A 23,175-nucleotide genomic window follows, 5' to 3' on the forward strand; every position below is an offset into this window, starting at 1 on the left:
ATGAGGAGTGCCTTCGTCACCGAGCTAGTACCGGATTTCGCTGGGGGGTCTCATATCGTGTCATGCATTTACCTCAATTTCTCAGTTACTAAAGCTCTGTTCGAGATTATATTGATGCCTTAGACGTTCTAGAGCATTGCTTTATCACTTTAACTTGACTTCATAGTAACCTTTAGTGTCCCTTTAAGATACGGAGGCGCTCTCGATAGGACCTTGAAGCCTCGTACACTTGCTTCAAGCTATTTAACCAGCCAGCACTTGGAGGTCATTCTGTCACAGACGGTTCACGTGTACTGATGCTTCCATATGCAGCGCTTAAAGTTGAACGTATCTTTGTCACCACGACGCTTTCAATCTCGGTCCGTTTTCTCTTTCCATAAGATTGTCTGCTGCGTTTGTGAATGGAAGATGGTGGCTTCAGTGGTGAAACATCAGAAGAAAGGTGGACGTACCTGTTCAAGTTGTGAATTGCTTCTTCCTGAAGGAATGCCTCATCTGCTTCATCGCGGCTGTTACTAGATGAAGACAGGATTTCCTTGAGGCATGTAAAGCAGTGCTGGCAGACCTCGTCGGTGTCGTGAATGTCCTCAGCCTATGGCAGTATCTTCCAGTCAGTTCACTTTAGGGGGCAGCAGCCCCCCTCCCCCGCACATGCTAGACACAAATAAAATCTAGCAATACATCCAAAACATTTATGCAATGAAAATTTTTTTTCTTAGCAATCTTCTTCATGTGAACACGTAAATAATCAGCACAGAATACTCGGACCAAGCTACGAGCTGCGTACATTGCGTGTAGTGAACAGCTAGACCAAGTCAAAACGTTTATACTGAACAGCAGCGCACTCTTTCTGTCACTTTTTCTGTGCTGCTGTCGTGACTCAGCCTCCAGGATGTTTCACAGTTTCATGTTCTATGAACACAGCCATCTAAGGATTTTAACTATGAAAACCTGTAGTCCATGCTCCTTATCAAAGGACAATGCCTGTCTGGCACCAGACCTCTGCTGTTCTCGGCGTGGGAAAGCGAGTCAGCAAAGTGCTCACAAAACATCATAAATTAGGCAACTTCGGAAGCCTTTGGCTCAGTCATGCCATACTGCACTTTTTTGGACAGCTGTAACGCAGAGGTAAAACAGGAAGACGTTATCTGTTAGTGACGCGTAAAACATGTGGTAGTGGAAAACGAAATAAATGGCTCAGGAAATAGCTCAGATAAGTTTCTAGAAATGTACAGTGCAAGTCACACGCGGTGGTGCCGTAGAAGGTACCAGTATTCATTGCATGTGGGAGATGGGGAGCAGGCAGTGAAATAGCACCTCCATAATGATGCACCTGCTGATTATGGAAGTGCTCCGTCACTAACGAATTATCCTGCCTTGGCACCGCTTACAAGTCATTTACTACGTCCACAAGGCAGGCTTTGGCAAAGTCAGCCACATCATGCACTCGTGGTGTCTCACGTGCTGTTGACAAGCAAATAATGAAGGTGTAAGTGCAATGCCCACAGAGGTTGTAGGCTGCAAACGCGGTATACATTAGCACTTTAGGGGGCGGCAGCCACCCACCCCCACACATGCTAGACACAAATAAAATCTGGCAATACATTTTTGTTGAAAACAAGTTGACAGAGCAAAGTACTGAAGCAGCAAAGAAATTAGAAATAGATTTGCATTCAGTGCAAACTGATGAACAACCAGCAAACAAGCCAGCACGCTCAACATGGGCCACTTTGGCCCGTTATATTTTGTGAATAAAGCAAATGAGAAAACATGTTATAGCACCCACATTTTGCCCGACATAAGTGGACTTCCATCCAAAAATTTTTCAGAAATTGGGACCAGAGCTTTATTTTATTTTTTGAAAATGAGCTTTTTGAAAATACTTGTTTATTTAACTATATTTTTGTTCTCTTGTGTTTCATGTAGGAAGATAATATTTTGCATAAATGTTGCAAAGAGAATGTTCTATGTTTGACACTTTTGTCAAGTTTCTGTGTGAAATTGAAAATGTGTGAAGACACATCAAAGTTGCAAAATTTTTCTGATTTTGGCCATGTTTGAAATTTTTTTACATTTTTTAGTTTGTGGACAGCATAAGAAAACACATGAAAGTAAGTTGCTGTGAAGCATGTTAAAATGAGGAGAAAAGCTTTTCGACACAATGTTTTTAGCTTACATTTAATTCGGCCGTGAAATTGGAAAATATTGTGGTAAGCAATAGGATGTCACTCTCACTGCCACCTTCAAATATTTTTTTGGCTTGCTGGGAACGCTTTTCAGGAATAAAATTTTTGGTTTCATTCAGTTTGAATATTCTTACATGACATATAAAAAAACCAGAGGAAACAAAATTATCAAGCGGACTAGCATGTTTACTCTCTCATGGAATTGCCCTGTTGTGCATATTGACGTTGTTGCCGTTCCCATTACAGCTCATCATGTTCACGCTGCTCTTCAGAAGGCCTAACTATGCATGGCCTTTCTATAGCGCCATCAGAATATAAAGGAAATCATTTGCTAGGCAGGTTCTTCTTTCACACATGAAAGTGCAGTTACATCACCCCCTGCTTCGTATGCTGCAGTTGCCGCTTCCCAGCAACTTAAAGGGGCCCTGAACCACCTTTCAGACTGGGTGAAATAATGTAGTCCACGGGTAGGATATGCTGCTGTGAACATCTCAGCCAAGTTTTGCTGTCGTACATGGTCCCTGGAGCTCGCAAGCAGATCGCGAAGTCACCTTTCTCTCAAAAGCTCTCTTTTCATCAGTAGGCCATGTCTTCATTCTCTTCTAGATGCACTGTTTCGTCATCAGATGTACTATTTCGTCATTCCCTTGATGGCTGCTGTTACCGATAGCTAACATCAAGCTGCTTTTGGCTACATGGTGTAGATACCGCGGTCGTCGCGGGATGCCGCCACGAGTCCACTGGCTAAGCACACTGCGGCTTGCTGAGGACAACCGCATTTGGCTTATGTTTAGCACATTGTAGGCACCAAAGGCGGAAGTCGTGGAGTCTACACTAACATCCAAAATGAAGTTTGAACTGCGCGTCACGGTGGCATTTAGAAGGCGGAGTTTTGTGGGCACACCCCACTGCGCAGTAGCCTTCGCAATGCAAGGCATTGAAGAAGGAACGGGAGCACAGCGAAGGCCGTGTTAGATTGCCAATAACTCTGCTTTTGCTGAACGCATTGAAGTACTTTTTACGGCAAAGTATTTCTGAAATGGCCTATTTTCACTTCAAATGCCTTTCTCCGCTTCGATAAAAAGTGGTTTGTGGCCCCTTTAAGCTTGTGCAAGCGTAATCTTTACCGGGAAACACTTGTGGCAAACACCATGCGCAAAAGCAAGCTTTCTGGTTCTTTTCTTTCCCCTGCTCGGCCGCTGCCACAGGTGTGCAGAGGTGAGCACCATCTGGTGGTGCTGCAAGGAATCCAGTGGCATGTGCCTCCCACTTTGATTGGTTCAGTGTTTTCCCATGGACACGACAAATGCATCGGGGGGTAGGGGTGTACTGTTTCACTATAAAAGGGTGGTTAACATGTGGAGAAATACCCGATGTATCACTCTGTCTGGCAATATAAACATTGCTTTTTCTAGTATTGGTGCATTTAAGAATTGTTCAAAACTTACTTTCTGGATGCCCCTCATGTGTGTATGTGTGCAGACACGTGAATGTTTTACTTGCGGCTTGATTTTTAGCTTTTTGTTTACCTAACTACTAGTAGTAGGCAACAATTTTTTTATTATTATTACTCATAGTGTGTGTATGCGTTCATGGATTTTGTCCTTTGTACCATTTCGTTAACACTGCGTAACTGTTACTTATTCTTTCTGCTAATGAAGCCAAAATAATTGTATTTAAAATTGTTTAACTATTACATTGTCCATAGTTCTGAATAACAGGTGTTGCTTGAACATTTGTATTCTGGGCCTGTGGCTCAGACTGTGTACAAAGCTAAAGCCCTCATCAGGCTGATCAGCATTTTGATTTTGCTTCAATTTCTGTATGTGTACAGAAAGAAATTAACAGAAATTTCTTTTAAATATATTTCATATATCTTGGTCGTAACTTTAGGTGTGGGTGCCTCTTATTACACACATCACTCTTTACCTTTCTGCTACAGTGTCAGTACTATGTCGCGGTTAAAAACAAAGATATTTTATTGTTCATCTGTATTTTCTTACTCTTTTGCAGGTCATGTCCTGTCCTTGTACACGTGGGGAGGAGCCATGTTTGTGAGTGGCTCTCAAGACAGGACCATCCGCTTCTGGGATCTGCGTACCAGAGGCTGTGTCAACCTAGTGACTGCACCACCAGCAAGTGGAAGTGGCCCTGGTGAGTTCATGTGCCCCCTCCCTATCTCTTTTGTCTAAACTTTTATCACTTCTCCCATTGTTCATTTGGGAAGAGTGATGTGTAAGCATTGTGTCACATACCCGCCATATGTTTGCCTGCCATGCATTCAGCTATGTTTGCAGTGAGAGCTTAGAAGGGCTTTGTAAGTGAAAAACCCACAATGCAAAACTTGGCAGATCTCATTCCTGTTATTATACTTGAATAAAGAGTGGATAAACTAATATTTATAACTAAAATTATTGGGTTTTTTTTTTGTATTGATCACTGTTTCATAGCTCTCCGTGACACAGTTGTGCCCACTAATATCAACCCCAAATCTATTAAATGCTTCCTTATTTTCAATAAAGACAACATGACCAGAGTCTCAAATTAAAACTTTTTTCGTTCCAGTTTTCGTGCCAGTTCAGCGAAAACTGTTCAGTTCTAGTTCAACTCCTGAGCGAAAACTTGATGGTCCAAACAAGTTTTAGCCAGTTTGTTCGCATAACCTAAGAATATAGCATACAAAGTTATTTTGTAAAAAAATCTCAACCGTGCCCTTAAGCTGCGCAAAAAAGCAAAAATAAAATGGTACTCGTGCTGTTCTTCACACCACAAGTAGTTACGAAAAAAATTCACCTGGTGGAAGCACACCTCAGACACAATATGTCAGAAGCACTGTGCCATTTTTATTACACCTAGATCTGCTTACGTACTAGTGTGATCAAAGGTGGCCACCCAGCTTGGAAGTGCTTCATTACAGTGATTATATATAGGTCTCCCACTGCTGGAGAACTATTTGAGCTATCTTGCTGGTCATCAATTTCAAACCCCCACGAGTTTATTACTATCATGCCTGCCTGCCAAAGTGACATGTTGAAATCTGTACTAATGGTGCAGCCACTTCTAAAATGACAGCAAGCTTGCGTGCACTTACAAATAAGGTAACATGGTTGAGTTGCAAGTACAGGCAATGCATGGATGAAAAGCCAGAGAGGTTGCCAACCTGAACCGAAAACTTTCTCTTCAGTTTTGTTCAAGAGTAAAATTGTAAATCTTCTGGTTCATTTCTCGTTCACACAAAATTTTTTTTCTTCAGTTCTGGATCGTTAACCTGAGTGTTACATAGAAAATTTATGTATGGTTAATGACAGCATGCCTCAGATAGAACAAACATATACTAACTAAGAATTTGGTTAGAGCAAATGTACCAGGCTCCAACTTAACTGGTTCAGTGCCATTCTCCTTTGAATGATTGATTTCCTCCAAAATTTTCTAGGGATTTCATTTACCCACGAGTTTGAAGGCTACGCATGCCACACTGATATATGTTGGTGTTGTTTTTTTCTCTACTGGCATCCTTGCTGAAACAAAAAAGGGCAACTTAAGGGTAAGGGAGCACGGTGATAAGATAATGCAGTAAGGTTGAACATGAGAGGGGACATTGATATTTTATGACGTGAGGCTGAGGTTGAGTTAAGGGAAAAGATGTGAAACTGAGAGCGAGGGAGCAAAACAAAAATGAGGCCCTACCTCTTTGATATTCATACAATGTGTTCTATGTGTGGTGGCCGTTTACCTTCTATACAACTTGGATGATCTTTAGGTGCTATGTTGGCATGCACAGTTGTAGACACAGCACCCACAGACGATAACCTAAAATTCACAAGATTTGCATTGATTTAATGTGAATGAGCATTGTGCACTGCCATTTCAGTCCTTTCAAAACTGATGCAGAGCCATAATTTTTCAACGGCTGTGTGTTTCGCTGTTCTGTGATTTCACCTATTCTGAGATGCATCTTGTCATCAATCTTGCAATCTTGTCATCAATCTTGTAACTGACACACTCAACTCCACAGGGAGCCCAGTGGCTGCTGTGGCTGTGGATCCTTCTGGGCGCATGCTGGTCTCGGGCCACGAGGATGCCACTTGCATGCTGTACGACATACGAGGTGGCCGCACCATCCAGACGTTCCGACCCCATTCGTCTGACCTGCGGTCTGTGCGCTTCTCACCACGAGCTTACTACTTGCTGACGGCATCGTATGACCGCAAATGCGTCCTCACCGATCTGCAAGGTCAGTGGCCTGTCATGTTCTGCACAAGTTGTGTTGAGTAAGCTGGCTAGGCCAATGTGACTTTACCTGTGTGGATAATCTTCAAGATGCAAATCTTAAGCCCTGCATTGGTTCTAGGTGACCTTATGCTCTCTGCTCAGAAACATGATTTGGTACTGTACGACAGTGCAACAATTCTTTTGGATTGGCTTTGTTTTGTTTTTATTGCCTGTTGTCTTAAATGGCTAGCTTTGGCAGTAATCGCGGGGTGTTCCTGTTTGAGCCTATGGTGATGGCTGAAAAGGTTCAGGTTGGATGTGTCGTCGCACATATCTTAAAACTATTGTCGTACGAATATTCGAATTTCCGAATAGTAGTTTCGATTATGGTGCTTTTCTATGTTCGCTTCGAAGAAAAAGAAAATTAATATTTTACTTTCTTTAAATGTAATTATCGATTTCTTATGTTCAGCTTCGCCACAATGCAGTTGTGTTAAGCGGTGACGCATATCTGTCACGCAGTGAAGCATAGCAGGAGTGGAAAGGGGCACTGTAACATGGTCTAGTGTGCATTCCTTATACACGTGTGAACGCGCCGTCTCTACTCACAGTACGAACACCGAGACATCTAATAAGTGTAACTGAGATGTCTAATCAGTATAAAAGCATCCTTACAGATGCTATCTTTGTTTACACTTTCTCTAGTTGTTGCAATTGTCTGTTTTTAATTTGCGGATTGTTTTACTTAACCGTTCTTCTCATTACTACATGTGCTAAGGCAGCTGCATCATGCTTTGCTATTCATTATTAACCTCTTTATATCTTTGACATTTAGTTAATGAGTTCTACTCTACTAAATTTTGGACCCGTTCTTCCACAGAACAAGTCATTAATTCCTACATGCAGTAGTTCCTATGCATACAAGTTTGCAGCCACTTCTCTGCGCAACAGTTATTCGATGTGTGATTAGAAAATATTTCTTCCAACTCACTACTCATTTCAAATTCAGTTTGAACTCAAAATCCATTATTTGCTCACGCCTACTTAAATGTCATGCAGGCTTATTTGTGAGGAGCAGGAAAACTCATAGGGGTGCAGCAATTAGATGTAAAAAGACAAAAAGGGCTTCAAAACTTAATGCAAGAGCAAATACCTCTTGTCATAACTATGAAATAGAATTGATGTGATGACTCTCCATTTTGATCTTTGATCTCTTTTTTTCCTCTTGCTTTATTTTCATAATAGTAAGACTCCTATAATAAAACTCAGAGAGAAAGAAATGAAAGTTACCTGCTGGGAGCTTACCGGTGTTTCAAATGAACGGTGATTTAGGAGGTTATGAGCATTATTTTTAATGAACTCTTGATTTCCAAGTGTTCTATAATGAGAAAAGGTAAAATAGATGATTTTGTTTCACTAATGTTTGTTGGTCTTTCCTTGTAAATGATATAGTTTTAATTTTTGTCAACTGGACCATTTAATTATTAGCAATTGTAGGAGTCTTGATTTTTCAAATGCTGAAGGCTATGTGTTCAGTTTGCAAGTGCCATGAGTGTTTTCAATACATTGCAAATAGTTGCTTTCTGACAAACTATTAAAGAGTATGCGCACTAGACAATGCTTAGAAAGGCAGCTGTGGTGTCAACAGTGGCAACAGTGGCAAAAGACAACAATGGCAAAACTTGTTAAATATCTGGTTTCACCTTTCATTCAAGACTGTAAGTGCATGCTTTAAATAAGGCAATCTAGGTTCAGTTGATGGATCTCAGCATGTTTTGCACACGTGACAGCTTTACATGTTGGAGATAGTTTTGATTTCATTTATTGTTAAACATATCTGCATTTAAAATCTGATTTTTCATTTTTGTCTGTATAACGTCAGTGTCTTGCTAGCAACTTTTTAGCTTTCAAATAATCAATGTCAGTGATGTTACCAATTCATACCCACTGCCATGTCATGTTCTGCACAATTTGTATTGAGTAACTAGCAAGGCCAATGCTACTTTACCAATGTGGATAATCTTCAAGGCACAAATTTGTTCAGTGGTCTCAACAAGCATCCACCAATTACCACTAAATGCTGGGATCCCCTCTGGTTTTTGCTAATGGTTAAAGAGACACTAAAGGCAAACATTAAGTCAATCTAAAGTGATAGATTAGGGCTCGAGAATCTCTTAAGGCTTCAATATTATCGCGAACAGAGCCTTAATAATCAAGAAATTGAGGTAAATGCAGGACATGATTGGAAACTTCCCCGGCACATTCAAGTATTTTCCCGATGAAGAAAGCACTCCTCATTTAAATTCCGTTACTAGTATTTAACCACTAGTTGCAAAAGACATCCTTGTATTGTATTATAAGATGAAATAAAATGCTACTTGTCCAGTTCGATTTCATCTTTAGAAAAAAGAACTAATTGAAATTACCCTTGACAACGATGCGGGCGGTCAAAGGTTTTGTTTTCGCTCTACTCTGTGCCGCCCGCGTTTTCGCATTTCAGTAGTTTCGTTATCACGTAGTGCTGAGCTGGTTTTGCTGGCTCACGAAACTCGCACAAATTGCAAGTAGCAGAGAATTCAACTTCCATGTGATGTCGCGGGATGCCTGAACAGTCTAAGCTACTTGACTAAAAAGCAGCTGCAGCGGCAAATCCACCGCTCTGTCTATGCTCGGTACCGCCGTCTGTCGGGTGCCATTTTCATCACCGATGGCAGCAAAGGGTGGTGATAGCGTATGCAACGTCACCACTCCCACGGTTGTGTGGCGGGAGATTTGAACTTCAATAAAGGTATTCGGACCCTTCAGATGCAATTTTCTTGTAAACTAAGCCTTTTCTTGGCACGAAACATGAGTTGCGAGGTTTCTGAAATGGTATTTAAACAGTCCATGTCAATTTAGTATTTGCCTTTAGTGTCCCGTTAAACGCTTAGAGCTCAAAATTTCTGTGAAAGATGTTGCACAAAACAATGCCTTCAAATATTGTTATAGCCAAATGAGGCTCTGCACTGCTCACTTGAACATGTAGGCACAATATACCAATCATCCATGCTGCTGCTTTTCTGAATTTAAAATATAGCTACAAATTACTGTGCTCCTGGCTAAATGCCATTCTTTCTCCCACTTGGAATTCCAAGGTTAACTGTGTTTTATGTTACAGTTCAATAATGCTGTGATTGGGGCTAGTTGGTGTATGGCACCAACATTGTCTCTGTTGCCTTGTTACTAACCTATCCTTTTTACTGTACAAAGTAGCGCATCTAGCCATGATGGTGACAGTTCAGGTAACTATAGAAGCACTGACAAGCAGCACTTGTTGTGTGTGTAGGTCTGTCCACGTTTTTATCAAGGATAATTAATAACGAAGTCCTCTCACACATGCACAAAGCCAACATAGTCAACTGTGCCAATACATGTACTGTCACACTCAGTATAAGCTACAACGCACAAGCATGTGGCAAAATGCTCTTCCAAATTGGATAGTAGCGCTGATTGGTGCCGTGTTGCCGAATTAAAGGGAGAGGGTTCCGCTGTTCTTGCTTCAAACAGTGCCCCTTCAAGCCTGCTTTTGCCCTCTCCTTCAGTTTATTGCGCAATATCTTGGTCTCACGAGAATGATAAGGACAGACTGTGGCCACCTTTTGTGCGAGGCGTGCATTAACCCTTGTTCAACACACTTCAATTGGCAAAATAGTGCAGATGCGAAACGATGAGTTCACAGTGACAGTGAGCTCACAGTTCACAGTGCAATATTGCAATTGCATGCAGACGAAAAGAAATGGTAAATGTGGGGCATCGATCATTAATGCATAAATCTGTGTGACAACACGTCGGGTAGCGATAAACCAAGCATAAACCAAGTAGGACAAAGAAATAATCACTGCCAGTGATCAGATGCCATTGGTGCAGTTGAGTTTCTGCGACAGGTGGAGGACATTGTGACTGAGCACCCTAAAAAAACCGTTGATGGCCATTGCAGGACATCTTCAGGAGGCAGAGCCTACATACCTTCTGTGCATGCAGTCATTAGCACCACTCCAACTAACGGAGTTACTTCCTCCCACAGGGCCTATGTGACCCTCAAGTGGCTGGCTGGCTGTCTAAACCTGTTGCATATCAAAACCTGTTGCATACACTGCAATTTATGGAAAGAGGGAAGGAGCATCGCGAGAGAGCAACTAATAACCGACCACACAATGCTAAAGACTCATTGAAGGCTACTATTGTGGAAACACTGCCCAGTATCGATACGCATTATCTTATGTGCACATGCAACTGTTATTGAATCTGAATTCATTCAGTTATTGAGGGTGAAGATTACTTTATGGAAGTTTTAGGAAGCAGCAGTAAGAGAAACAGTGTAAAAAATTTTGCATGACTATATGGAATTTTATCTGAAATAATGTTTCTACTCCTTAAATTGTCATTATGTTGTCAAACACCTTGTGTGCACTGTATGCATGCTGGTTTACTAGTCTTGCCGCCAAGTAATCTTTATCTGTGTCACACAGCTTTGTTTGTCCATTTGAAGTTTGAAATTTTGTTTAACCATCAGTCTCTTGGTGAATTCTGTCAGTATAAAAGCATATCTCCCTGATTTGTGCTGCCATTTCTGCACACCTTCCCGAGACAGCTTTAATTCACTTCAATGCCTCCTCCGCCACAGGTGACCTGACGCAGCCTTTGCCCAGCGTGGTAGTCGCAGAGCATGCAGACAAGGTCATCCAGGCCCGCTGGCACCCCAGTGACTTCTCTTTTGTCAGCACCAGCGCTGACAAGACAGCCGTCCTCTGGGCCCTGCCAGTCAACTGAAGGGCTCCCCCATCCCACAATTGAAAGGAAACACCCTCCATCGGGTGTGGGTGCTCGGACTCTAGGCCCTGTGATAAACCTCGCTAACCCTGTCTCTGCCCCGCCTCCTCCCTCACTTTTTAGTTTATTTTCACCAACTTTGCATTGATGCCCATCCCGCCATAACTCTTACTTTCTGGCCTGTCCATGTTTTTATCTGGTAGCCCAGTTGGTCATTGAATTTTTGTTACTTTGTCTTGCAGGTTGCGCACTGCTAGTGTTATGATCAAATCAAAATGCATGTTTTTTGCAACTGGTGGCGATATGCTAATATCATCTTTGCTCTAGCACTGACTGCCACACTTCTGTGTGTAGACATGTTGTTGATTACGTGTTCATTCAACTCGCAGCTCTGTCCTTGAGCATGTCCACCTGTGTCAGAACAGTCGTATTTGTTCTGTGTTATTATGTGCTATGGAAGGCTATTTTTTAAGAGCTTTGACAGCATCATCTAGTTTGTTATTAAAATTTTCAAAAATGTGCTTCATTTGTGCCCAGAAGATTGTTTAATGCATGTTTTAATACTGCAAAACAGCGGGCATGAGCTAGAGAATGAGCTGAAAGTGTCCATCCATATACAAGAATTTCAAACACTTCTCATAAAACAAAAAGTTGCATGGCAGTATGGGAAACTCGAATCCGATTTCATAGCTTATGGTTCAAGAAAATTAAAAATATTTGACAAAGACAAAGTATCATTGTGTTCAATGAGTATTCAAGCCTTTTGCATTTCCTTAAATGTTATCTTTTTTGAAAACGATATATACAAACTTGAGCAGCAGTGATGGTTTTGCAAGATATGGCGTAGGTGCTGGGAGGCTCTATATGGAAGGTGGCTCTCTAAGACGGCGCAGAAACTGGAAAATAAGCGGTGCCGTATGTGATGTGTTTCATCAGAACAATATGGGAGTACCGCCTGCAGTGTGTGTTCTCAAGATTATGTGGGAGTCTAAGCGTATTGAGGAGTTAGGGGCCTGTACCTGCTGCTCACAGTAATCCATTAAAGGAATACTAAACTGAAACACTGAATCATTTTAAACTGATGAGGTATGTTTTAAAAACTTTGTTTTCAACAATTTTGCAATAATGTGTTGATTACTGTCGAACCTCATTATAATGACGTCGCAACTGCCACAAAAATTACTTTTAGCTTAGGCTGCTCTTAAAGAAATGGCCATGTCAAGCATATGAGAGCTGGGTGTTTACAATAGTAGTTATGGCAAAAAGAAAATGATTGCATGTTCGAGTGCTTTATTGTTCTGTGAGAAAGAATGTGTCAGCATTGTGCAGGCAGGGCACCTCACTACCCCTATCATATGGGCACGCCAAGCACTAATTTTATAAATTATCACTTTCTTAACGCCACCTGCTGAATCTGTCCATCCTGTAGCTGTGCAACTGTGTTTAACAGTGTTTACACCTAAAAGCCTTAAATGTGTATGCAAAATTTAAAGCCTTTTTAAAGCTTCGAGAAGCAACCTCACCTACACTGCTGTTCATCTTGAAGAGAATATAGATTCTGCTAAGAGGGAACTGCACTGAATTAATTATATCTTCAGATATTCTTAACACTTGGGCATATCTATTATTTTACCATTGCAATTTCATAGTCTGTTTGCACTGTTATTGGAAAGTCATGAATGGTACCAGCAGTGGAACTGACATTGCTGCAGGCCTTATTTTGTTTCCTTCACTTGGCAGTGTCTTCATTTCCTTAGTGTCGACTTTTGTGTCACTGCAGCCTTTGGCCAAAAAGCACAGCTATTCATCGCGCACACCGGCATCTTGGCATTTTATGATCTGCCAGCAATATTGTGATGAGTCTCAACTGGTGTTGTAGTCGCAACTGGTATTGTAGAAGCAGTATGTTCTCAAACTGGTGACTTTTTTGCACATACGCCCACCCCGCCACATACATTTAAGAAAGTAGAAGCTGCAAAGCTACACGTTTTTGACATGGTAAATTTTCAATGCACATATTTACTCGGCTATCTGTGTGTCTTTCCATTTCCTTTTCCTCTCTTTTTTTAACTATGCTGCTGCATTTAGTTTTGATGGCAATGCTTGCAGTTTTCATAGCTGCTGTAAGTCTGATTTTGAACTTAGCTACTAACTAACAGAAATGCTGACAGTAACATCACATGTATAAGTGAGGCCTTTAGTAGTACAGGCTACAGAACAGCAGAGGAAGACAGTGTTCATTTGCAAGGAGAAGAAGCAGAATCCACTGCTATTGATGCACTATGATTACAATATTCCATGATTTTGCCTTGCAATCTATCACTTAATGTTTATACATAGTGCTGCATATAAGCTGCATGTCTATCCTACTGCACGGCTGAAGGAAAGTCTTCTTGATCACTGATCACTTCTATAAAGCTTTCATTGATGCCAATTTACAAGGCTAGAAATAGTGTTGGAAAGTTTGCATTTGAGCCATGTTGTCTGTAGCTGCGCCCTAAGTCCTTTCTGTTTCTGGTCTTCTGCTAAAACCAAAAGATGTTTCACAAGTGCCTTGTGACACTGGTGTGTGTGAATGCCACTCGGAACAGCCTTTGGTGGGTTTTGTAACGGCCATTACTGTGGAGGAAGTCAGCATGTCTAGTTTTAGTAATGTTGATGGGCAATATTCAAGGTTATCGATGGGCCAGCAGTGTTACACTTCAGCACTTTGTGTTATATGAACTAGATTAGTTAGGGAAGTATCACTGTTGTGCGCAACCTTGCAAGTACATGATATTTAAGATTTCTAAACGAGGTCAGTGCTGCTCAGGAGTAATACCCTGGGTAACCTACTTAAGGAGTGGCCATCCATACTACTTTTAACCGCGGTACGTCTTAGATTTATTACTTTCCCAGTTGCATCAAGAATAAACTTCTGTGCAATAATGTGCGTAAGTTGTGTATGCGCTTGTTTTTGGTTGTGTGCTTTGAGTTCGTAGCCATGTTAATGTAGATGCAGTGTGGAAAGGATTACTTGAGCGATGATTTCTTTTGCTTGTTTACATAGGCGCAGCAGTATAATTATACTTAATTATAAGGGAAAGTGAACGTGCACTCATGGTGTTTGATATTGGTTAATTATTGCACAAATGTATTCTAGCCCTATTTCCCCCCCCCCTCTGCCCCCCCCCCCCCAATGTATCTTGTTTTGTACTTTATTTCTACTTACAAACCTGGTGACAGAGATTGGGGCTCTGTGAGTGAGCACTGCGCATTTACCCAACACGGAAGGGTCACAATATCTGTAAACATTTGAGTTTACATTGAGCAGAGGTCCTCTTGTGTGAGGAATGCTGCCTAATTATAATCGGACAGGCTTCAGCATGCTTATTGGCTTGAATACCGTGAAAGCTGCAGCAGCCTATCAAACAGTGCTTGAAGAGACTGCTTTTTGCATGAAGGTGCCATGAATTATCATTCTAGAGCTGGTACAGAACTTTATTTCTTGTTGCTTGCCACCAAGTGTGTCATGCATCGGTAGTGTAGTGAAATTTTCACTTTTCAGCGTTTCCAAGAGGTTTATTTATGTCAGAGTATGGTAAAACGGAGTATGCATACCTGGGAATCTCTCCTGAAGTGTTTTTAGCATACGCAAGGCAGTGACGTTTTTACTTTTTATTTGTTTTTTTTTTCTGTTTTGCCTTAGATCCTAGATCATGTTTTTACTTGATGCTTATTGTTGTGCGGTATCTACTCAAATATGAGGAAACACTTCTACTTGTGCCATCAAGCTTGAAAAGATTTGACATAGTGGCTTGAAACCCAACCTAAATATATATGATGTAAGCAAGAAATTGCATTGTTTGGATCAGTTCTTTATGTAAGCTTGTTGCACAGGTAAGAAGAGTTTGTCCATATTCAGTTTTAGCTTATTTGAAGAGGCATATTGTGTACACCTTTGAAGCCACCGGAGCACTGCATGAATTCCCTCCTTGTCTTTTACAAAGGAATCAGTTTCAGCAAAGGGGCATGGCGACTTACGTTAAGGTGTTGGAGTGAAATCGTTTATATACGGAGACACAGTGTTTCGCACATTCAGGCCAGTTTCAACAGATCTGCTGCACATAGCACAGCAATTTGTCTTTTATTGTACATATACTTTTCTCTTTTTTTTTTGCTTTTTGCATGTCAACATAATTTAGTTGTACAAATATTTTGCCTACCAGCTGTGGAATTTGTATGACATGCAATGGCAGCTTGTATAGCTTGTAATAAACATCAGCATAATAAACATTGCTTTTTGAACTGCCTCAGAATCTTAGTGAAATGTAAATGTGTGGGCTTCCTTCTACATTGTACATTTGAGTACCTGTTGCAGCTCTTTATTGGTCAGTTTTCAGGTGATGGACAGGAGATGGTGTCTGTTACTATGTTAAATGTAGCAGCATTTGTAATATACTTGTTGTACTGTTGCATTGCTTTTTGCGCTTTTATTATTCGTGAGAAATATATTGCATTAGAGTGATTATCTAGAAGTTTTCAGCAGGGAAAAAACTATGACATGAAAGGTTTTTTAAAGTGTTAGTTTGCTGAGAAAGAAACCATTCCAAGCGATATTGACAAACCTAGATGTGGAGTGAGCTACACATAAAGTTGCCAGTTGTCCTCAGTAGCTAGGAGGGATATGAAAAAGAAAACAGAATGCAAGAAATTTTATTCTCTCAGTGAATTTTTCTTTTGAATGCTATTTTCACATATTAAGTGGTTCAACCCTCATGCTCGTAACCTTGTATATGTTTTTCTAGCACCAGGTTGTGTTCCCTGCTGGTTTACATGAACAAACAAGCAGATCATATTCCAATTTGACCGGGAAAAGGAAACTTATGTTGCCTACGTTGTACATGCACTGTACTGAAACAAAAGTAGACAGAGTCCCAATTTGCATGTGTGAATCAAGGATACCGAAATTGTCAACTGAAAAACACCATTAAGAATACAGCAATAGCAATGGCATGTTAAGTGTGAAAATACGATTGCACATAAGCGTTAGCCTTGTCGATCACCAATTTCTGTTCAATAACAATAGCTTCTAGTGGCCATGTATTCCTCGAAGCCAATAGACCAACGCATTTAAATTTACATTAGCGCCAAATTTTTCGCTGAAGTTCCATCATTGTACATTCCAATGATTATGTATGCGAGATGCAAAAGCGAATATCAAATGGCAGGTGGTGTGTACAGGAGTGCTCACCCATGCCTTCACTGTAGTATATTGCCATACAATGGTTTGGAAAATGTCGTACAGCCATTCATATCACACTTTAAAGCACAAGCGTGGTGATCAAGGGATGCTTTGTTTTATATTGTTACGTAAGGATGAAAGAAGAGAGAGGAAGAAGAAGATCGCGAGATGCTGGCTGCTGCGTGTTGTTGGTGGCCAGCCATCTTAACTACTCTAACTCATCTTGTATATATGTTGTAAATACAGTCCTTCTATACTCCCAACATCCCCGTAACATATCTTTCTCCCTGAATATAAGCAGGCATTGTGCCACTACCGGTGGCTGTTGCCAGCCTGACCCCTCCCTATTTTCCTAACTGTCCATTGTATCTGAGTGTTTTAATACCAAATACTCAAATAATAATCTGTACTTGATTGGCTAGCAATGAAATGAAATGTTTATTTCTCTCACAGTTAAAGTAGCCAGCAAGAGGAGACGCAGGGCGAAAGGCTGCTTTGATGCAGCTTGAAGAGCGGCCGGCGCCCATTGCTCACAGGACAGTATCTTCACAATGACCCAGTGGCGTAGCCGGAAATTTATTTTGGGGGGGGGGTCTCTGCCGACAACTGCCAGTCCTCCCATTCCTTCACCCCTCTCTGTATATATACATAAAGCATACGAGAAGGCAACAAGCACACCAAGGACAACATTGGGAAAATTACTTGTACCTATAATTGAATTAAAGAAATGATAAATTAGTGGCAATGAAATTAGATGAAAAAACAACTTGCCGCAGGTGGAGGTGGAGAACTGGGATACTGCGGTGAGTATGCATGATATTGAAGGGTTTCTTGTTTTTCCAAAAAACCTGTATCCATAATATCGGCTCATATATGCTGTAGATATAAGACACATCTTAACGGAATAGCGCGCGATAGTCAACAACTTCTTTGATTTTCTTCAATTTATTATATTCGGGCTACCCCATTCTTTGGCATTTGTGTATATCACGTAGGCCACTGTGACACAGGGGGCATAGAACCAAACGTAGGTACTTAGATATGTGTCGTACACCTTTGTGCCGTACACCTTTGTGCCGTACAACTCTTACCAGCATTCTTTCCTCGATACGTGTCGTACATCGCCTTCAGCATCATAACGTCGCTGAGTATACGAGTCTCGCGCTGTGCATCCGCCTGATTTGGTGATGACATTTCAGCACAGCTTACCAGCAGTGTAGTGCATAAAGATAAGCACTGCATGATAAGTATTGCACATTTACACGCTTCTCATAAATTACAACATGTGCGTTGGATCTGCGTTTGTTTAGTTATCGCAACGAGCTTTTCTCTTTATTGATTTTATTTTCGTGACTAGCGTTTGTTGCCTGACCTATTACTGTGGAGCTGCTAGGTTCAACAGAATCAATGGGTCCGTAGAGCCCCTCGAACAAAGTTTTGGCCACAGAGCTCACCTGGTGTAGTGGAGTCCATAATTGCAAGCGTATCTTCCAAGGTGGTCATAGTTATACCGAGAGGTGCCTAGCGTCTGTCACTGGAATAAATGCGAGGTAGTGCTCATCTCATACGACAGTGCGATGTGTAATCGAAGGTAGTCGTGGCGCAACACAGAGTCGTCCTATAGTTCTTGAAGAGTTTCGTTCAGAACCAGTGACTTATCTTTTTCAATTCGATCGGTTCAGGTTCAGGTTTAGGTTTGGCTGCGGCATTCAGTTCGGGTTTAGTTCGAAACCCTGGTTTTTGTCCTTTCCAATGATTTGTTCCTGTCGAGAAGGTGGGTGATGCTAGGGAAAAGAAATTCAAGGTGGCACGAAGTGAGAGATCACGGAAGGTAAAAACGAGAGTATGTGCAGAGTGAGAGAGAGAGATTGTTAAGAGGAAGAGGCGCCCTTTAGAGAGCATGGCTCACCCACCACGGTGGCTTAGCGGCTTGTTAGGACCTGCCAGTGGGGGTAGCGACTTTCTAATCTCTCCTAGCCCACTACGATGAATCGCTTCGTGAAGCCAAAAATGCATGCCCCTCGGACAGACTTGTGGCGCCACCAAGGCGAGACAGGTTTCGCAGCCAGAGTATTGTTATCTGGTTCACGGACCAATGGGAGCAAGAAAACTCCTGTAAAAGCGTATTCTAAGGCGTTTTCTCACGGGCCCCAGTAACCACCATGGTCGTTTGACAGACATCCCAGCTAACTGCTGGGTCATCTCAGGAACCAAGACGCGCCAGCTTGAGTCAAGCATGACAACCCCAGTCTACGAAGCACCCCTCCTTTCTGTGTGTTCAGTGAAACAAAGGTGCGGGAGTGAGTGTGGGAACCCTCGCCCTCAAAGTGGGTCCTTCGACAACGAATGTTGGACGGCAGTTTCCCTAGCCTAGGGATCTTGGGAAGACAGAGGGGATTTTAAGCAGCCGTTTTCGGCTCCTCGGGGTGCTCTGACTTCAGTCATGCTAGACTGATGAGTTGTAACGTTCTCCACTTTTCATGTAGATATTGTAAATAAACCCTGTACTCCTCGTTCTCGATGAGAACACGTTCCTCCCTTCAACAATGTCCTTAGCGTGGACAAGTCGGATGACAGCATGGGCTGGCTACCCCTTTTGACATGCCCGACCCCAACTCTTACATGCTATAGTGTTGCACTGCTAAGAACGAGGCCACAGGATCAAATCCTGGCCGCAGCGGCCACATTTCGATGGGGGTGAAATGCAAAAAAAAAAAAAAAAAAAACCTGTATGCCGTGCATTGGGACCAAGTTATAGATCCCCAGGTGGTCAAAATTAATCCGAAGTCCCCCACTACGGTGTGCCTCAACGTTGCTAGTAACATTGGGCGTGTCTCATAATCAGACCGTGATTTTGGCTCTTTGTAAAGCCCAGAATTTATTTATTTATTCAGGGAGCACGGCTTAGCGCCTTGAGGAAGGGGAGGTGGACACAAAAGAAGGAAGAAGTGAGGTGGTCAAGGCGGTCACAGAGCCCCTGGCTGTCAGCGGTAGCCAGGCGGCGCATTTACAAGTTACACAACAGCCCCCTGTCCTCCATACATGCAGATGCATTGTGTTGTGTGTGTTCTTTAAAGACGCATAAGCCAGAGCATCCTTTCCAAGCCGGCGTTCGGTTCAGGTTTGGTTCGACATTATTGTTCGTCCTTTCAAGGATTTATTTAAAAGAAATAAGAAAAAATAAATGGGGCAGCTAGATGAGGCTATGGAATAGAATGTCAAGCTGGCAATTAAGGGAGAGACCGGGGCAGGGGAAAAATAAAAAAGAAACGTGAGCCCAAAAGCATTTGAAGGAGCTATAGTTGGAGTTCTTGGAAAAGGAAGTCGCAAAGGACAGATGTGACGCGTTGCGTGTGTCCTTCATTGTGAAGATGCACAAGCCAGAACATTCTTTCCAAGCCATTGTCACTGAAAAAGTTCGTTGCAAAAATTTAAATGGGGAAGTTTCTAGCGCACTTGCTAACAGTTCCATCGCTTCAACGGAACTGTAGAGATGAGTAGTGCCTATGGCGACATTCTCAGTGGACGTTGACAACCTCTTCTGTTGAATGCCACATGCTGGATAGTTTGTGGCAGTACGAGAACTTGTTGAGAAGCAAGAGGACGTGTCCTTCCAGGAAAAGTGTGACCTGTAAGCAGAGTCTTTCATAGGACTTTTAACCTTTTTACTTGTTTGCTATTTTTTGTACACATTGACAAATAGTTTGACAAAATGACAAAATGTCATTTGCCCTCCTCCACTTTTGAAAGTGGCCTCTTTCGGCTGCGCGCCGCCAACAAAACTATAGCTGAAACTAAAATTTCTTTCTTAATAGAGTGACCGCATAACTAATGCTTTTATTTACTACGCATTCCCTGCTTGGATAGTGAGGATTGTCTTTAATGCCTTCTCAGGATGCGCGGGATTTGCCATACAGGTTCGCGTTGTGGAGAACGCCTGGCACTGAGCAGTTCCCGCTCTATCTGTCAGCTTGCGGGAATTGCATCATGGCCAGTTTTTTGGGGCCTATGCATCCGTATTGGAAAACACAATCAGCTTGCTACCTTTAACCTACGTACGGGCGAGGGGGAATTCCGGATAAAGTATTATAATCGTCCGCGCCCAATGACTGGTGTGCCTTATAGCATGAAATAGTTGGTTTATCAAATGCTGAAACTACTTAATGTCTGTCCAGAGATAGCCTACATAGCGTTGCTGTCTCAGTATGTTATCACCATCAAAAATCTAATCAAACCTCTTACAGGTATAACTGTCGGATTTCATTGTGTAATCACGACTTATCGTAGACGTGCTCATAAAAAATGACTTCGGTTGAGCGTGCAGTCATTTCAATACCAATTGAACACTGACTTCAATTTTTTTCTAAATGAATGTGTGACTTCCGACTTTGACGATTGCATTTTCAGGTTGTTTCTAAATAAGAGCTACACTATTACATGCTTCCCGGCAGGAGCAAAAAAAGCAGATATTTCGTATTTAAAAAAAAAAATGACTGCTACTTTTTTTGATGACGTGTACCGAAAATTTGCACCCTGTAAGTTGCTTATGTGCTCTGCAAACAGTTACTTAATAGTTGCTCTTTCACAATTTTTACGCATTATACACGGCATCCTCTCTTTCCCTCGGTATCCTCGCTAAAATATTCGGGGTATGGACCGGTGCTTATATTTATTCGAAATACGAAAGAATATTCCGAGTGATGGGTGATATATGTTTGTTCTGTGTACGTTCATTGCAGCATTTGTGGGCAGTTACTCTTTGAAGCGTAATAGGGTGTCATACTGCTGCTAACCTATAGGTATTTCCCAGACTCCTTAAGCAACAGCAGGAGGTACGGACGTGAAATTCCTTGAAAATAGGAGAATTTTTAAGCGCAATGCTTTGCGAAACTTTCATTTTCTTAATTTAAATGCAAGTGTAGCAGATAATTACCAAACCCTTGTTTTTCTATGTATTTTCGTGCATATTATGAGATTCGTAGTTTGTTTCTCCGGTGTCAGCGGTGAGTTAAACAAGGCACCTTGTTTCTATCTACGGAAAATTTGGGGCATGGTATGGCCATTGTGTAGGCAATGTTCCAAACTGGTGGGTTAAATGCGCATTTTCCGGTAGAATATGTATGCAAGTGATCCGTCACGTTATTGAACTGTTTTACAAGCGCTGTGAAACTTGGGCTGCGTTGGCATAATTGCAACTACAACTGAGTTCAAATTTTGCAAACATAAGGGGAACAATAGGCCAAGTTTATGTGCAGTATCAAATGCGTGTTGGATCAAACACAGTGTTTAAAAAATGGTAAGCAAGTGTTCTAAAGTATCGCGCTGCTGCTATTAGCTAGTTTCCGATGTCCCAAGAAAACTCTGTGTTTCAGATATTTTATACTTTGAAGGAATAGGCAGCATTTTAACTGCAATGTGCCTCGTAGTTTTAACATTTCTGGCTTATTAAAAAGCGTTAACCAATAATTATTGAACCCTCATCTATTTTCCTCTGAACTCACTGAACTAAAGGATACAGTTTTGTTATGTTTGGTGACTGGTAGGGACAAGTTAAGGGGTGATGTGTAGGTGAAGTTCAAAATAGATGGGTAATTGGGGTTTTGAAATAAATTATGTATGCAAGCACTCTAGAGTGTTTGAGCGTGTCTAATGAGCGGGGAAGAATTGATCCCGCTGCCCTGGCTATAAAAACTGCCAAGACCAAATTTAGCCAAAATTGGTGATACACTATAGAAATTCTCTGAGCTAAGTTAAATGCAGTTAGATCAAACACAGCTTTTGTAAAAAAAATCATTCAAGTGCTAGAGTGTGTGATATGGCCACTATCACTATGCTTCTCCGTGTCTCGACATAGATGTACATATACAGTTTACAACAGGTTTATATATTGTGGAAAGAGGAGGGGGGACATGAGGGGGTAACTGCAATGTGCGACAAAATTTTTGCGTTCCTGGTCCGGTTAGAAATGTTGCTAATAATTACTCAGCCGTCGTCTTTCTTAACCTATTTTCAGGTGCCATTACACGTTCCAACTTGGTTTCGGCGATGTCCTTGGTGAACTGAACAAGAAATTTTGTTTATATTTGGCGAAAATAAAGGGCACATTATGGCCGGAGTTTCATGGATCCAGAGTTTTATTAATGTGTTTTGTGAACAAAGACTTTATCCCGTTGCCTTGGAAGAACTGTGAACTCAACAGGTATCAAATCTAGCGGCAGTTCAGTGGGGCGGGGCGGGGGTGCTGAAGGTGCAGGGAGGGAGGATGCCATCGTAAACTTTATGGTGAAGTAACGTGTGTTGATGAATTACTGTATGTTTTTAAAATTCCCTTCAAGAAGTGCTTCAAACCATTACATGCGGGCAAGTTTTCAAACAGAACAGTATATATGGGCAACCTTTTAAGTTATGCGCCGTAGTTACAAGCAACTGAAACTTATTGCAACTCTTCGAAAGAAACAGCGCTGGAAATCGGTTTGTAATTCTTCAAACTCCCACACATCTGCGGTCTTTTATACAGCGAAGCCGTTAGCCTCTAAATGGTCTACATTTTTCGTGTCATTATCCGTGAGCAAAAATGTGGGCCAATCCTCGAGGTAGTCCAATACCGGGCCGGCCTGCGGAGGAGGTGAAGAAGGCTTCAAGCACTTGACAAAGTCAAGCGAAAAGTATATACATTCTTTGGAATCACGCATACAACATGCAGAACGGCATTTGTTTCAATAACTAGCAAGCACAAAACATGCA

General features: G+C 41.7%; 1 protein-coding gene across 2 annotated transcripts in view; it reads left to right on the top strand.

The window, feature by feature from the left end:
* Positions 1–15,505, top strand: part of LOC142584666 (WD repeat-containing protein 47) — a 194,109-nt gene extending 178,604 nt beyond the window's left edge. For both annotated transcript variants that reach the window (XM_075694829.1, XM_075694826.1), the window contains 3 exons: positions 4,200–4,340; positions 6,202–6,420; positions 11,062–15,505. In XM_075694829.1, coding sequence (XP_075550944.1) covers positions 4,200–4,340; positions 6,202–6,420; positions 11,062–11,207 — 506 coding nt within the window. In that variant the 3' untranslated portion in view covers positions 11,208–15,505. The remainder of the gene's footprint in view (positions 1–4,199; positions 4,341–6,201; positions 6,421–11,061) is intronic.
* The last annotated feature ends 7,670 nt before the right edge of the window (positions 15,506–23,175 follow it).

This window comes from Dermacentor variabilis, chromosome 1 (genome assembly GCF_050947875.1).
Source record: "Dermacentor variabilis isolate Ectoservices chromosome 1, ASM5094787v1, whole genome shotgun sequence".
NCBI classification, from domain to species: domain Eukaryota; kingdom Metazoa; phylum Arthropoda; class Arachnida; order Ixodida; family Ixodidae; genus Dermacentor; species Dermacentor variabilis.